Here is a 15,469-nt window from a genome sequence, read left to right as displayed (position 1 = left end):
AGCTGTATTTTATTCAGATATAACCGTCAGTATCAGTAAGTTTTCTTGTAATTACCAAGTATATTTATACCAAATTATCCCTATTTCAACAAACTGAGGACTATTTTTCAGCACTGAGAGCTATAATGGCTAGTGATGAACCTCGGATTCGAATTTTTGATGCCGCAATATATCTTGCATTTTAGTCACCTCCCTGAATAGCCAACCACCCAGTCCGGTGCCCCTTACTGTACCCCGCGTACTCTATTCCGTCACGCATCATCCGCAGACTCATCCTATCCGCTCAATCTCTCTCCGTCGCTCCTATTCCGGCCACACAATCGAATAGACCGATTCACGGCGCGCACGACGCTTCGGGAGAACTCCTCCCGGTGGGATACATCCCACGCGCTCCTATTGTCGCCACTGTCGCCTTCCCACCCACCATCCCGACCGGCAAACACCGCGCCACTGAATTACAACCGCCGCCGACACCGGCGCCTCCACCAACCCGACGAGAGGGAAGGCAGTTCTGCTTGCTTGCGTGTGTGTGTGGATGGGATTTAAAAATGCATCGCGCAAACTGTCTCGCTCCTTTCCTCCCCAACACACACACACACACACACACACACATTGCCGCCGCCGCCGCGGCGTGTGACGTACGCCGCGAGCGCGTGACGAAAGTCAATTGTTTCGCCAGGAGGTGTCGACGAGGACGACGAGGGCGCGAATAACGGCGGCTTGTGAATCATTCGCGAAGGACGACGTGTGCGGTTTCCGCTGGAGGAGAGGTGGCAGGATGGGCGGGGTGTAGGCCGGGGAGGAGTTACTAGCAGGGGAAGGAGTGGGAATAGGCCGATGGTTGATGGCTGAGGAGGCATTAGCCGGAGATCAGATGTCGATCCCCTTTACGAGGCCGCGTGTGAGGAGAATGGGTACGAGCTGATGAAGGGCTGGCGGTGGATAGCAAGTATGGGGGGTTTGTGGGTTGTGTGAGGAGGGGAGGGGTGGGTGAGCCGATTGGGGGAGGGGAGGTAGGGGCAGGAGGGGTAAGGAGAGTGAAAAGGGGAGGGGAGATAGGCTGGAATTATTCTGCGTCCGCGGGTAATCCCGCGGTAACCTCGTCGTCGACCGCCAACGGAGAGGATGGGCTGCAGGATTGAGGGATGAAGGGGGTGGGGTGGAGGGTGCAAGAGGGGGCGAAAGGGGGTGTGAGGGAAACAGGCAGGGCGGGTGGAGGGGAGAACGTGGGAAAATTCGGAGACGGGAGCGAAAGTTGCGGATTGGGAAGCGAAAGCGCTGATGCAAAGGGACGCGTTAATGTGGATTAACGTGTTGCGCTGCTCGCACTATGGAGGGCGAAAAAAGCCGCCGAACTGACAGTTTAGACAGGGAGTTAAGACAAAAGGATGAACGATCTAAACGAAGAGAAGTATGCTTGAAGCCATGAACCTTTACACAAAAATTAGTGAGTGAAAATTAAAGATGTGGGGTGAAGATTTTGACGCGTTGCATTTCCAATAATTACACCTTTACTATTAGTGCTACCATTTTATATTCGCGCAATAGTAATAAATAGGTAAACTCCAATAAAATAATCTACCCAATTATCCGTGAGAATAAAGCCGTGACAGCTAGCACAAAAATATGCAACTTAAGACGACAAAGATCCTCACCTTAAGGTTGGCTTCACACTCATGGGAATGAATCTATTATGAGCAGGATGTTTATGTGCCAACAAAATTTAATATTTAAAACTGCTTATAGAAGCACTCAAAATTAACATATTAAAATGCATATAATTAATGTGATGGAAAATTTGTTACTTTTTAATCAGCCCATTTAGTAAAAGCAGAATGCCAGCATAAATTCTAACGTAAAACTTAAGACTAGAGACCGACAGTCTAGGGAAAAGCATTTTATTCAAACTTTTGCCCGGTAAACCCTGTTTCATGGAACAATACCTTATATATAAAAGCTATGGAATAGTGAATGAGAAAATAATATTATCTTTATTACCTTTATATTCCAAACGAGAGTATAAACTAGCATAGAAAGACGTATGACTGAACCAAAGAGAAGATTTCTTAAGTCGAATACAGCTTGGACGAAATAGGAAACAAAACAGAATGTAACCATGGCAAGCTTTCTTTTATCCAGTAGTTATCGTTGTATCAATAAAAGATTCTTATAATATAAATCCATAGGATGATAAAAATGCCGTATCGATCAAAAGGTAGTATTATATCTTCCAATGGTCGTCCACCTTGCAGCGATGAAACACTGTGTTTTGTACGGGAAGGGGAGAGTCACACCAAACCACAGGCTCTTAACTAGAATAGTCAAACTCATACACACAAACAGTTAAGCATACATAAAACCAAAACAAGATCCTTTGTGAGGGCAGAAGGGACGTAAACTAAGGATTTCTGGTCGACAACACGGGATTCTTCGCAGGGCTGAAGATACCTTGCCAAGGATGTCGAGCTGTAAGTAAATTTATACACACAAGCACTTGGAAAACAGTCAAACAGATTCAGTCACACACGGATGGCTTCAACACTCCAGAAGAAATTAACTCCAAGAAGAGTGTAGTCGATGGTAAGAAGGGGACCAAAAACCAGACGAAAACGTATTTCGCCATCCTCAGCGAGCTCAAGGAAAAAGTATTTTCAACTCAAGGTCGTTACTTCCCGAGGTTAAATGATAAAGATGCTGAAATGAAGATGTTTATGGCAGTATGATCGAAATTCATCATGCCGAATAAACAAATTTCAAACCAAAACGAAACGGATCGATTATAGAAATATAGGGATTTTTAAAATTCTTTTATCACTCATGAATATGTTCACATTGATATTTGTTTAAAAAAATCTCATCTTTCCATTACAATGATTTACATCATTACCAACCATTAGTGCATGAGTAAACTTGAAAATTTATTCATGCTATTAGATTGTATAGTGCAAACAGCAAGTTCAACTCTCGCATAAAGTTCGTCATTGATTGATAATTATCAATAATATACGGAAAAATATTGGCTGGGTTGATAGTTTATCACTGAAACAATAGGCCATATAACTATGATATTGAGGGGCTATCACGTCCATAGACTTCAATTATTAGCCTACCGTACCCATTTCTAATGAGGGAGCTGGAACGACACGTGGAAGAAAAATTTATATTTTTAATCATTTGTAATAATTCATTTATGATTTGGCACTAAATTCCATATTTGGAATAGCATATCTTTATATATAGTATTCCTAAATATGTGCAGTGTATATTTTTACACATGTCTCGTTTAAAAAATTTAAAAGTTTGCTTAAAAGTTTCGGCTGTCTGCGAGAGGGAATGATTGAGAAAAAAAATATAAATAGGTATAAGATATGTTATTCGACAATAAAGCGAAAAATAAAAACGCACAAAAATACTTTTTGCAGTTTTTCGAGTTTTTAATTCCAGGTGAATGCCGAGAGAAATTTTCATTGCAATCTGAGATCTAAAAGGACAAGATTTGTTTGATTTCAGGTTAAATTACCCTATGGTTAACACTTCTGATTAACTGATTCAAGGTTCTCTAGTCCAAATCACTCTCTTGACCGAGTAGCAATCAGAGGGACGGCAGTGAAGCTAACCCAGTTGCCGCGACTGAGATACCTAAGAGGCTCTTCGCCGTGATATCTATTCCGACAGTACCCTCGCAGCTACCACGGTCAACTTCACGAGGAATCTCGAGCAGCCCGCAAGTGATCACTGAACAATCTACGGTTGTGGCTCCAGAAGATAGACACGTGGACCTCAGCTCGACCACGCGTGGATGCTTCTGCAAGGTTGCTAACCAGCAGCCATACCATTATTTACGTAACCAAAAGGGAAATATGTAAGGACATCAAGGACATGAGATTAAATTATTTACAATCCTACTGCAGGCTACTTTTATCTATCTCATTAACTTTTATTCCTGAATATGTAAAGTACATTTTTTATATGTCTTACTTACAAAATTTAAATGAACTTTTTTAAACATTTAAATACAAAAAGCCATAATTCATAGCTCTACAACAATTTGGTGGATAAATATGATAAATAATATGACTTAAGGTATGCTTTTTAGACAAATTTGTGAAAAAATTAAAAATCACAAAATTTCTTTTCGCAAAATAGTGTCCCTGTTTTTTGTTCACATAAGTTTTCGCGAATCATTGTTTCCCTGGTGACTCAATATTTCATTGCAGACAATGCATGAAAATGTTGTCTATGCAGAATCATGTTAAATTTCTGAGTTAAGTTTTATGAAGATGACGACAGTTAAAAAAAACTTTTATCAATCTAAAATCATACCAAAGCCTTGAAGGTCGGGGATAGGTATGACTGAAGGTTTCTAAGAAGAAATAAAAACATCGGATTATATAAGATTAGGATGGAAAGAAATCTGGCACGGTATGTTAATACAATGGCGAAAGATTCATTCTTATAGCCTAATATGCATGGTATCGCAGGAGAAAAATGTCACTTATCTTCATAAAACCCAATGAATGAGCGTGAATAAAGAAGAGATTTCACATGGGACTGAGCTGGCTACAAAATAACAGTCAAGGCATTACGATCGAAAGAAAAGTATATTTGGGCTCCAAAAAAAAACAAAAGCATAAAAATAAAAGACCGAGGAAAAATTCCCAAAGCATGGCTCCCCCTCTCGAGCCATATTGAGTGGATGCGAACAAATTCACTTGAAATCTATTCAAAGCGAGCACTGAATTTTTCATCTTGCGGGCAGTAGAGAGAGGCAGAAGAAGTTATTTCTTCCTTAAGCTGAGTCAGGAGGAAAGTCTTAAGGAAAGACACGAATTAATGGAATGCACAAGACGATACGGATGGAAATGAAAATCAAATCCAAGCAATAATACCTATTCTGTAACGGATTATTTGGCAAGAAATTGTTCATTTACCAGATTCTAAATCGATCTAACATTTACTATAGATACGGAGTCATACACAACGAAAAGTAGGTATGGATAATCTAGTAGTGTAAGCTTCTGTTTAAGATAAAGCATGAACAAACTCAAACATTGCAGTGACCAACTTCTATTTATCCAAATGCTTTACTTACAAATCGATGATTGTACAAAAATATAGAGTTCATTAAATTCATACTATTATGTTATCAGGGATATAACTCTAACGATTACTCAATGGCAATTTTACCAAAATGACATATTGGAAAATGTACAATAAAGGAATAACCGTACCTATAATTAACGATATATTTTTTCTCATCTTAGTCACATTTGATTGACGTGAACATTAAGTAACTAACCAAATAAGGCAGAATAAAAACCAAATAACTTGGATATTTCTGCAAAAACGCTGATTAAACACGATATTATTATAATATGTGTTAAACAGTTATAATAGGTTCCTGCGATCAAGCATACAGTGTGGACTGTAGTAAAGGTCAACGCCAGCATTTACATGAGCGGATTCGTTAACACAAATGTGAAAAAACTATAGTTTTAGAATCTTGGCCAAATTTCATCTTTATATACACATTGTTGAGTCAAGTGAAATAAATATGTTAAAAATCGAAAGCTAAATTGCAAGAAGGAATACAAAATTAGAGGCTTGAATGCAGGAAGAAATGAAACATTTTATACTTTCAATACGAACCCCATCTTGTACTCAACAATGGGATATGGTTCGTTGTAAAACAGTTACAACACTTTGTATAAGGTAGAGTTTTACCACCAAAAGCGCCTAACCACCACAACCACCAAAAGCGCAGGAAAGGAAATTGTAAATAACCATGCGTGACAGGATCACTGGTTTATTTCCTCACATTGTTCGCGTACACAATGAAAAGCTTTCCCTTGCTCTTCAATTTTTGAAAATATGCACGCTCGCGCGACACCGTGATAATAACCAAAATATATGCATGACCCACTCTCCCAAAATAATGCGGAACATGCTTTAAGTCGGATTCGAGGAAATAAAGAATTTGAGGGACGCAAAATGGATCCTCTCACCGTGAAAAGAATTAATTCGTAGCAACGGAGATTTCAGAACGAAAATGCGAAAGGAGTAGGTTAGAGAAAGCTTTGAAGATGGCCACGAAATAACAGGAAAATGTAAATATAACATCACGGTAAGAATAAATCACTAGATATGAGAAAAATAATTTTGATGACTCTGAATCATCACACATCGTATGCCATATGGTTATACGAGATCTCTGCGATCAAAAATTCATTCATTTCATGTGCACTAAAATTATGAATGAGGGTAAAATGAACATGCCTAAAGATGTGGCTATTTCGTAATTAATAACATCCAATATAGTGGCTTGTTATCTGAATGAGGTAACTTTTGATAAAAGCAAATTCCTGGACAACAGTGAGAGGAAAAAAATAGAATTTTTTAAATTTGTCCAAACAAACAACTTTGAAATTACACGTAATTACAAAACTTAGGGGCTGAAATAGTTTTGCCCAGCCAATAGGAGCCGAATCTTCCTAAGACAAATAAACGTTCAAGTATGTATTTAAATTGGTCTATCCTGAATGCTTTCATTTCCTTTTATATCCAAAAAGTAGCTATAACTAGTGACAAGCAAAATGCTCAGACCTAAAGAAGTGGCTATCTCGTAATTAATAACATCCAATATAGTGGCTTGTTATCTGAATTTTAGAATACTCATACTCAAGGCATTGAACAACATGGCGTCGTGAACAGTTCAGTGAACATTAAAAAATCATAAATAACTTTTGAAAATATTAGAAATTTTTGATCAAACATGACTAGAGAAAGACATCAGAGAAACGAGCTCAAAAGGTAGACAGGAAACTTGCAAGTTGGCGCCGTTTTCGCATTTATCTTTTTTAAAACAGAATTCCAGCGGGATGGATTTGAAGGAATGTGAAAACAGTGGTTGCATGCAAATCGAAAATATCTGTTCCACAAGTTTCGAAAATAGGGTTCACAACTCAAACGCTCTGACACCATACTTGTAAGGGTAATTTTCGGCAGACGTAGAAAAAAACTTCTCCGGGCGCACTCAATTTGTAAGACAGCATGTTACATCACAGTTCCCTCACGGCTTGCATATTTTTCAAACTACATGATTAAAATGAAACATGGATACTTCAAAGTGCATATAAATACTGATTACTACAGCTATATAATAATAAAAACCAAGGTATTTGTTTTAATAACTTAACGGTATTCGTTCAAAAACATTTCATGAAACTATTAAGTGAAGAAACCCATACAATTACTTTGTTCAAGCGGAAATCAACTGTTCTCGTTTGAAATTAATAGAATGGTATATTGAAATCAAACAGACCACAAAAGAGTGACCTCAATCACTAAGAGAGATATTAATAATTAAAACTGAGTACTCACCGAATTTTAACCTCTTTCGATAACCACTCGTTGTGTTTGTCGAAACTGATGAGAATCGCAGCAATTTCCTGGAAAAGAAAAGATCTCATTTAGCATTTGCGTACTGAATCACGATATTGTCATTGAGTATGTACCGCAGTAACACACTTTACACCGAGATTTTAGATTGTCTGCTCTAAATGCATACAAATATTAAATTGATTCATGAGACTGATACTTATAAACACAAAAACCAGTGCAGATCAGAGAACTTCACAACAAAAGTCTAATGGACAAGAAGGAATAACGAAAGGACGCATTTTTCATTACGAAATACTATACTGTATAGTATTTCGTATAGAATAGAGAAACATATTGTATCCCGGGTATGTCTGAAATTCTAAATACATGCACACGAGGCTGATTGAATACAATGGTCTGAGGCAAAACGAATTCTTGCAATTACTGGTTGCCATGAATTCATTATAGAAAGCGAAATATTTGATCGCTGAAAATATTCCCAAATTTAAAAAAATAAATAAGGGTGAAATTGAAAGAAATATACCAAATTAAAAGGAAATGATAACAAAGAATACTTCTATTAAAATAATCATATTTCTACCGTAGCAAATATAAGCTCTTAAGGATATTTTAGCCTCACAGGACAAGAATGTTTGGTAGGTCCTGCATGTAAAGTAACTTAAGGTAAGTGAAAATGCTGCTGCTGGATTGAGTAATAGCTGCACAGTAATACTAAAAATTACCTGGGAACTTATGAAGGCTTTGTACGCATTGGAAATCAAAAGAACATAGAGATGTCGATAGAAATGGATCTGAAAATTATTTCCGACTATTATAGCTTTTTTAAATAAACTTTTTCTCAATGGAAGGAGTGAAGAGCGTGCTTGGAAAGTTAAATACATTAAAAGTTAACAGAAAATAATCGGCTGATGTTTGTTAACGTCGGGTAGGTTGCAGACAACGTGAAACTGGGGTTGCATGGATCCATAAGATGATGACACACGTAAAAATGGGAAATATGCGGTCTCGAAGAGGTAATCCCGTAAAAGCACTGGAGTTGGAGGCAGTCTGATGCAAATTCGGAGAGTAATAAAGACTGCGGGAGCAAGGCCACTCAAGACAATTTCATATTTCTTACTGGGGTTGTTCAAAATATCCTCTTTCCTTCAAAAATGTATTCCAGCTTCAGGAGTTCCTTATGTTATTGCTATCAACTACATCATATTCTACTATATACTCTAAAGAAATGACGAGTTCTGGTCGTTTATGAATCTAGCGAAGTACTTAAGTGCTTCTCGTTGCGAATATAGGTTATAATGTTTAAACATATTAAAAATGAAGTCATTGAAAATGTCGTGTAAACTTACAAAAAGGAAAATAAAAAGGCTGAAACATCGTACAATATATGTCAGGAAGAAATTCCTTGTTCTGGAGCCAAGTGAGATATTTATACATACGGGAATCTTTATATCCAACAGTAATAACAAAAGCCAACTCCGATAAAAAAGATTTCTACTTGGTTATTGCCATAACTCGCTCCACTCCACTTCCTCCTCTCCGTCCTGAGCGTAAACATTTGCCATATGAGGATGTCAGGCAAGGTTTCCCGTCCACCGACGAGACGTTCGCACTTGGCGCCAAAGGAAAAAAATACCCATATAATATATCCTTGAAAAGAGAAGCCCACTTCTGAAACAAAACTTCAAAGCATGTTTCGTATAAATCTCGACATGCGTTTAGCATACGATCCTCGGAGAACAGGATTAGTGAACGGGGAAATCCTTTTATTAAAGTATACGGGGACTAGCCACGATGATCCCTCTTGGGGAAATCCTTGCAATCGTCTGACACCGCGGTAGCAGCGGCCCAAATGCTCTCGAATACAAGTATTAAAATGCCTAGATGGCGCTAGAGAACCCATGCAAATTCACGGGTACAGTCCCCGCGAATGCTCACGTCTTCTTGAATTCGCTGTAAAGGAGGAACGAAGCTTGTGGAAGATGTAAGGGAAATGAACGGAGAGATAAATGAGCAAATAGCGAGTAAAATAGCCAACATAACATTTCAGCGTAGGAATAGATCCCTCTTGTAGACGTAAAAAATCAAGATGGCAGACAGCAGGATTAAGAGTAGAGGGATAGCCAGCTACAGCGCGTGGGCCCAAAATTAAAATGGCAAAATTCGAGATCTCGTGGTTGGTTTCTTTGGGCTGATTGGATTACCACCACGACAGCTTTTGATGTCATATTGTTTATTTCTATGGTAAATTTTATTTACATCTAATATAATATCCACAAGGAATCACAATCTTAGTAAAATCAATTAGTAATTTGAGTCCCAGTTTTCCAATTTTCCACAATAATACTTCCTTTAGCTCCATCAAGTAATGCAGCACGCCCCCTTTCTTATTCACTATGGTGAGTAACTATGAGCTTTCAAATTCGTTGAAGGCACATGATAGACTTCAAAGATGGCAACTGGAAAAGTATGAACGATCTCGCTGGTGCTACCCTTCCACACAAGACAACTGGTATACGGAGAATAGAAAATACCACTCCCAAATCCGTCTACAGCGCAATCGAGTACCTGTCTGTGATATTTGTTAACAACTTTAAGATAAAAAGATTCCCGCTCATGCACGTATATACCCAGACCCTGGAACATAGCATTGATTTCAGAAATATAAGTTGCGTTCTCCTTAGCCTACATTCCTTTTTTCTACTTTCCTTTCACATGTTTTTATTTTTCATTTATCTCAATTACCCCCGAAAACAGCACAAAGCGGCCATTACATCAGGAGTTTAAATAATCAACAACAGACGTTTACAAACACCCATGTCCTGGAAGGGTAAAACCTACCCAGGCGGGACTCGAACCCGCGACCTTCAGTATGGTGGGCGAGGGCCCGCCGCCACCGATGCTTTACTGATGATTTACGTAAGAACGAGGAAAATTCGTTGACTTCATTTCTGATGCCTTTCAAAATTATCAATTCAATTGGCAAGAGTAATTGGCTTACTAGATAAATCGCGCGCATTAGTCAAGGTCCTATCCCACCTATCCGATACGACCCCGCCGCTCTGATAAAGGAAACCTTGAAAAGAGAAACTGGGGCGGGGGGAGAAATATGTATTGGAAAATGGGAAATACGCACGAGACGGATGGAAGGAAACGGCTGAGCATAGGTAGCGACCCAACGGACGGGCGCGGGTATTTTCGATTGGTAGGTGGACGACGTCCTTGAGGCACGCGAGAGCTGTTTCGGGGGCAGAACGGGGGGAAATTGAGCAGAAGGAGATGAAAGAGAAGAGGGGAAGTCTGGTTGGCTGGGCATTTTGGCTATATTGAGAGGTGATCGACAAGACGACCGAGGCCTTTGACCCCGTTTATGGGCTTAGGTTGGCCGAACAAGAAGGGCAATTTTAGCGAAACCATCTTATATTTGCATCAAGAGTTATTTTTGGATTTATAGCTTTAATAACTTCCACTGACATTAAATAATTTTTACCCTAAAATGATGGGTATTTTAACTCTATATTTTTACTATGTATTTTTTACACAAAAGGGCATATTAAAACTGTACTGAAATACTAATAAGGACACTTGACACATACTTCAGTCATAAATGGACTTAAGAAGTTGCATAACTTAGTCAATCATTATATTTATCTGCTGTTTCCACAGTACAAAGGAAGGTAATAGGAAAAGAGGTTAGATGCATCAACAAAGGAAGAATTGCTGGTGTCTTTTGGAATAAAAAACCGCTGAAATGCACTGGCTATTTCCAAATCGGTATTTGCTTTCTCCGTCATTAGAAGTAATATAATCAATCTCGATGATGAAGATGGGTGTAATAACAACTTTCACGAAATTTTAATAAAACACGTATTCATAATTTTCTTCAGAATTTTTGTTTTTGTGAAAAGGAATTTATATTCCCTAACTAATGAAATATGTTTTCAGGTGAAGTATAGTTTAAAGCCAATCCAACAAAACAACTTTTTATCCATGAAGGACAAAAAATTAAACTTTCTACAGAATTATGTAACAAAGAGGACAAACCTTTTAAACATGGGACGCCATGAAAACGATATTTTGTTTTTAAGAACTATTAAAAATCTCCAAAAAAGGATTCAACGAACTAATTGAAGTTTTTGCAGTTCCGTAACCATGCAAGAAGCAACCTTACTCAGAAAAATGAAAACAGATTTCGATATCGGCACACGATTCTTAGAGATAGGTATCCAGTACTATTTCCAACAAATTAAAAACAAAGGGGAAAATAATTTTGTTTGGATAGAAAGTACCAAAGAATGGCATACTTAAAATAGCTTTCATAGCTTTAAATACATTAATAAGGAGAGCATGGTTGACAAAAGGAGACATTCGTAAGTAAAAGTAAGGTATGACATTTGATGGTCGAACTTCTTCAGAGTGAAGAAAGTAACACAATTAAAGAGTATGCCTTGAAGTAAAGCCTTGAAGAGCAATAAAAAAATGGTTCGTCGAACCAATTTTCCCAACATCTCAGGGCTCTGGCTCAACAATCCCTCCTCATCTCCTAGTTTGCGGAAGAAGGGATAGTCCGTCATTGCCGGAGCCCACCACCACCAATACGAGCGAGTAGTTTCCGACTCGGTAGAGATAGAGAGAGAAGGATAGAATCGCAGCCACACTTTCGAGAGGCAAACAAGAGAGAGGGGAGAAAATCCGAGAACTCCGGGTCTTAGGAACACAATCCCAACGACTGGCCGCTTTTCTTTAGACGTTTCACCCCCATTCCCAACCACCATCTTACCCCACTCTTCTCTCCGTGCCTCACGCTCCTCCTGTGATCCTTCAGTAAACTTTTCTATCTCTTCCCCCGACAAAACCCTCACTCGTTTCCGCCAGCTCCACACCCACTTCTCCCGAACCTGCCAACCCTACACGTCTATTTGCGCCGAGGAGAGAAACTAGGCTTAGGGAGGGAAAGGCAACCGCATCCGAGAGAGAGGGAGAGATTCCTTAGTTCAAAATCTTCCTCCTATTTTTTGCTACTCTCGCCGCTCCGATATCTATTTCGGCCGCCAAAATCGCCACCCTTATTGACCGGCCCACCCCAAGCTCTCTTCTTCACAGTGTTACCACCTCAAACAACCCCCTAAGAATATCCCGACGAAACCCTCACAATGTCCATCTCACGGGATACCTACATTTGTGCCTCGCTCCTCTTCACTTTCTCCGACCCAATCTTCGCAACTCCTCCCGCCACTCGTCCGCGTCCATCTCCCAGTTTCCCAGTGGTGCGCTCATCTTTAAAACATCTTAGCTCGGGAAGATAGACAAAATTAAGCGAGGAGGATGCCAGTGCGTAGGAGATGGAAGAGGGGAGAGGGTGGGCAAGGAAATGCCTTTGTTTGGACCTCCACCGTGAAAGGGGAAGAAAAATAAAATTCCGGAAAAGTTTTCGGGTGGAGGAGAGAGAAATTCGACTGGAGGACAGGGTGAAGAACGGCGAAGCGAGTCAGATAGCGTCCTACTTCCCCATCTTACCAAGCATATGATTCTCATGGATGCTGTTTTGTACGCCATGAAAATGAATTCGGGACGAATAAGATCCGTGACAAGAATGCAACTGTTCTTATCAATTCATAAAGATCACTTAATAGCAATTCAGTTTCAATCACAATGCTGGCAACACAGTGTGTAAGTACCCCGCGTATGAAAACCAAAGAGAATAAAATGAACGTAAGTTAGTGACAGATACTGGAAAAAAATCAACAGCAATATTTATTTAAATAAAAGCCTCGATATTTAAAAAACTAAAATGCCTTCTTCAAAAAACTACTACTTTGAAATTCCTATTTTAAACGCTGAAAGAGGTCTACACAAACATTATGCACAAACTGGATCAGCAAAAATCAAGAGCATATAACTTGGTGCTATCGACTGTAACTGTGCTATACCAAAATTGTACGGTTAGTCGAAGGCGGTAGAAAATAATTAAGTCTTCTTAGAGCAAGGATAGCACCTGATGCATACAAGTAGAGAAAACATAGATCCGCGTTTTTTTTTAAATCCGGCAGTATTGATCCGAAACATTAATGACCCAGGATCAATGGATAATGCCAAAACAATAAGATGGCAGAAACGAAATATTAGCCATATTCTTAGGAGGTATTCGAATTTTCGAAGGAAAGAGCTCATTTAAGATCGCCTTCCACGGTGACAAAAGGCGCCTTTGTTATTCCAATAACGGCTCATAAATCTGGCTGCTCTGGGCTTCAGTCATAAAATGCTCGTTTCGCACGTTAATTAAATGCGCCTCTTACTCGTTAAAAACATCTATTTCAAATTCCATAAAAAATATATTTACAGTACTCACTCATCCGCATGTATTCCAGCTAATACTCCAAAAAAGATTAGGTATTTTGGGTTTTGGCCTCCATTTTAGAGGCCCACCCCAACAAAGTCGTGAGGGCTTACTTTGAAATTAAATACCATGAATAGAATAGAAAAAAAAGAGAAGTCCTATTTTCTTTGCTATGGGAAAGAGGGTTTTGAGGGTTAAGGCCATCCAAAATTATATAAGTTAAATATTAATTAAACATACTAAATATAAATTAAATAAATTATATAGATATAACCAAAGATGAAATAAATAAGTAATAATAACACAAGAGTAGAAAGAAGTTAAGCCACACCTATAGGAAAATACGCATATTTAGGAATTATTGTGGTGAGGCTCACAAACACAATGTGAGGTTTTAAACATAAGACAACGCACAGGATGCAAAGAGAATAAGTAAGGAAGGAGGCTCTGGGGGGGAAACAACCAGAGGAAGGCCAAGAATAAGTCTTCCTCCGCCTTGAAGTGAGGATATAAGCAGTTTCTCAAAGGCAGCGTTAGAACTTGAGGTTGACGAAGGTCCTCGAAAAACGATCCCAATGAGGGCCATACTTCCTCCCCATCCCGATTCTGGACCCCTTTTCCCTCTCCACCCACACTCTCCTCTGCTAGTGGACCGTTTTCGACGAAGAGGAGTGACTCCACCTCCCCCCGGTAAGGAAAATGAGAGTTGGAAGAGAGGGCTGTGAAGAAGAAGCGAGAGGATCTCACTAGTTTGAGCGCCTCAAGTCCCTTTTTACCCGTCAACCACCTCCGAGTCTCCTACCCATCCCTCTTCTCTTCTCCCGGGGGCGGGGGGATGGAGCGGGAGGGACGGCCAAAAGGGGAATGTTTGAACAAGGAGAAGGGGGGAAAGAGGACGGACGGGAAGAATGTATGCGCGCGGAAGGAAAGAGAAAGAGAGGAGAGGAAAAATTGGAAGGAAGACGGAGAAGGATGAGTTTGGGGTGAGGTGGAGTGAGCGCGGTCTGGATGACGTAAATGCCAGGGAATTGAATTTATTTTCGGGTGAAAAGTGAAGAAGAGAATCGTGGGGCCCACTCCAGGGCCACGCAATTAAATGAGGTAAACACAGAGGCCCCCCCTCAACTGGAAACCACTCCCCAGGGGTCCTCGCGATGTTCCCGCGGACGGGTTGCCAAAGTTGAGGAGGCCTTATGATGAGGGAATGAAACAAAAAGGCAAGCGCGATGTACTTTTGGTGATTGGCAAGGCTAAAAAATCAAAGCATTTCTGAAAGAAGCAAAACTGGTAGGTACATATGTTCCGCATTCAAAATTCTGGGATCCGGAAATTAATTAAATAAATATGATGTAAAACTAATTTAAAATTTATATTTATAGAAATTTAGAAACGGTGAATGAAAGGTAATTCATAATAGGGTGGGAAGGCTTGGATTATTTTACAAATCATTTTATATGGAGTTAAATATTTTTAGAGCTCAATAAAAATGAAACCACTGAAAATAATCAAAAAGAAAAATAGAAAAAGAGTGAAAAGTATTTCAAAGAGAATTTATGCCAACCATTAAAATAACGCATAGAAATACGTAGTAGTGACGACTAAAAAAGAAATATATTAAGGAATAAATGATTTTAACAATGAGCCAAATCCCCATGATATTTGAATAAGCGCCTTATTTGGAATATTCGCGTCAACCGATATTTTAAAGGTTTCCATAGGGAATCATTTCCACAG

At 39.3% G+C, this 15,469-nt stretch overlaps 1 protein-coding gene across 1 annotated transcript in view; it reads right to left on the bottom strand.

The window, feature by feature from the left end:
• Window positions 1–15,469, bottom strand: part of LOC124159760 (calmodulin-binding transcription activator 1) — a 1,175,022-nt gene that overhangs the window by 339,594 nt on the left and 819,959 nt on the right. Inside the window, exon 4 of the mRNA XM_046535673.1 lies at window positions 7,381–7,448. Coding sequence (XP_046391629.1) covers window positions 7,381–7,448 — 68 coding nt within the window. The remainder of the gene's footprint in view (window positions 1–7,380; window positions 7,449–15,469) is intronic.

This window comes from Ischnura elegans, chromosome 5, assembly GCF_921293095.1.
Source record: "Ischnura elegans chromosome 5, ioIscEleg1.1, whole genome shotgun sequence".
Classification (NCBI taxonomy): Eukaryota; Metazoa; Arthropoda; class Insecta; order Odonata; family Coenagrionidae; genus Ischnura; species Ischnura elegans.
This window is presented reverse-complemented; position numbering and strand designations above follow the sequence as displayed.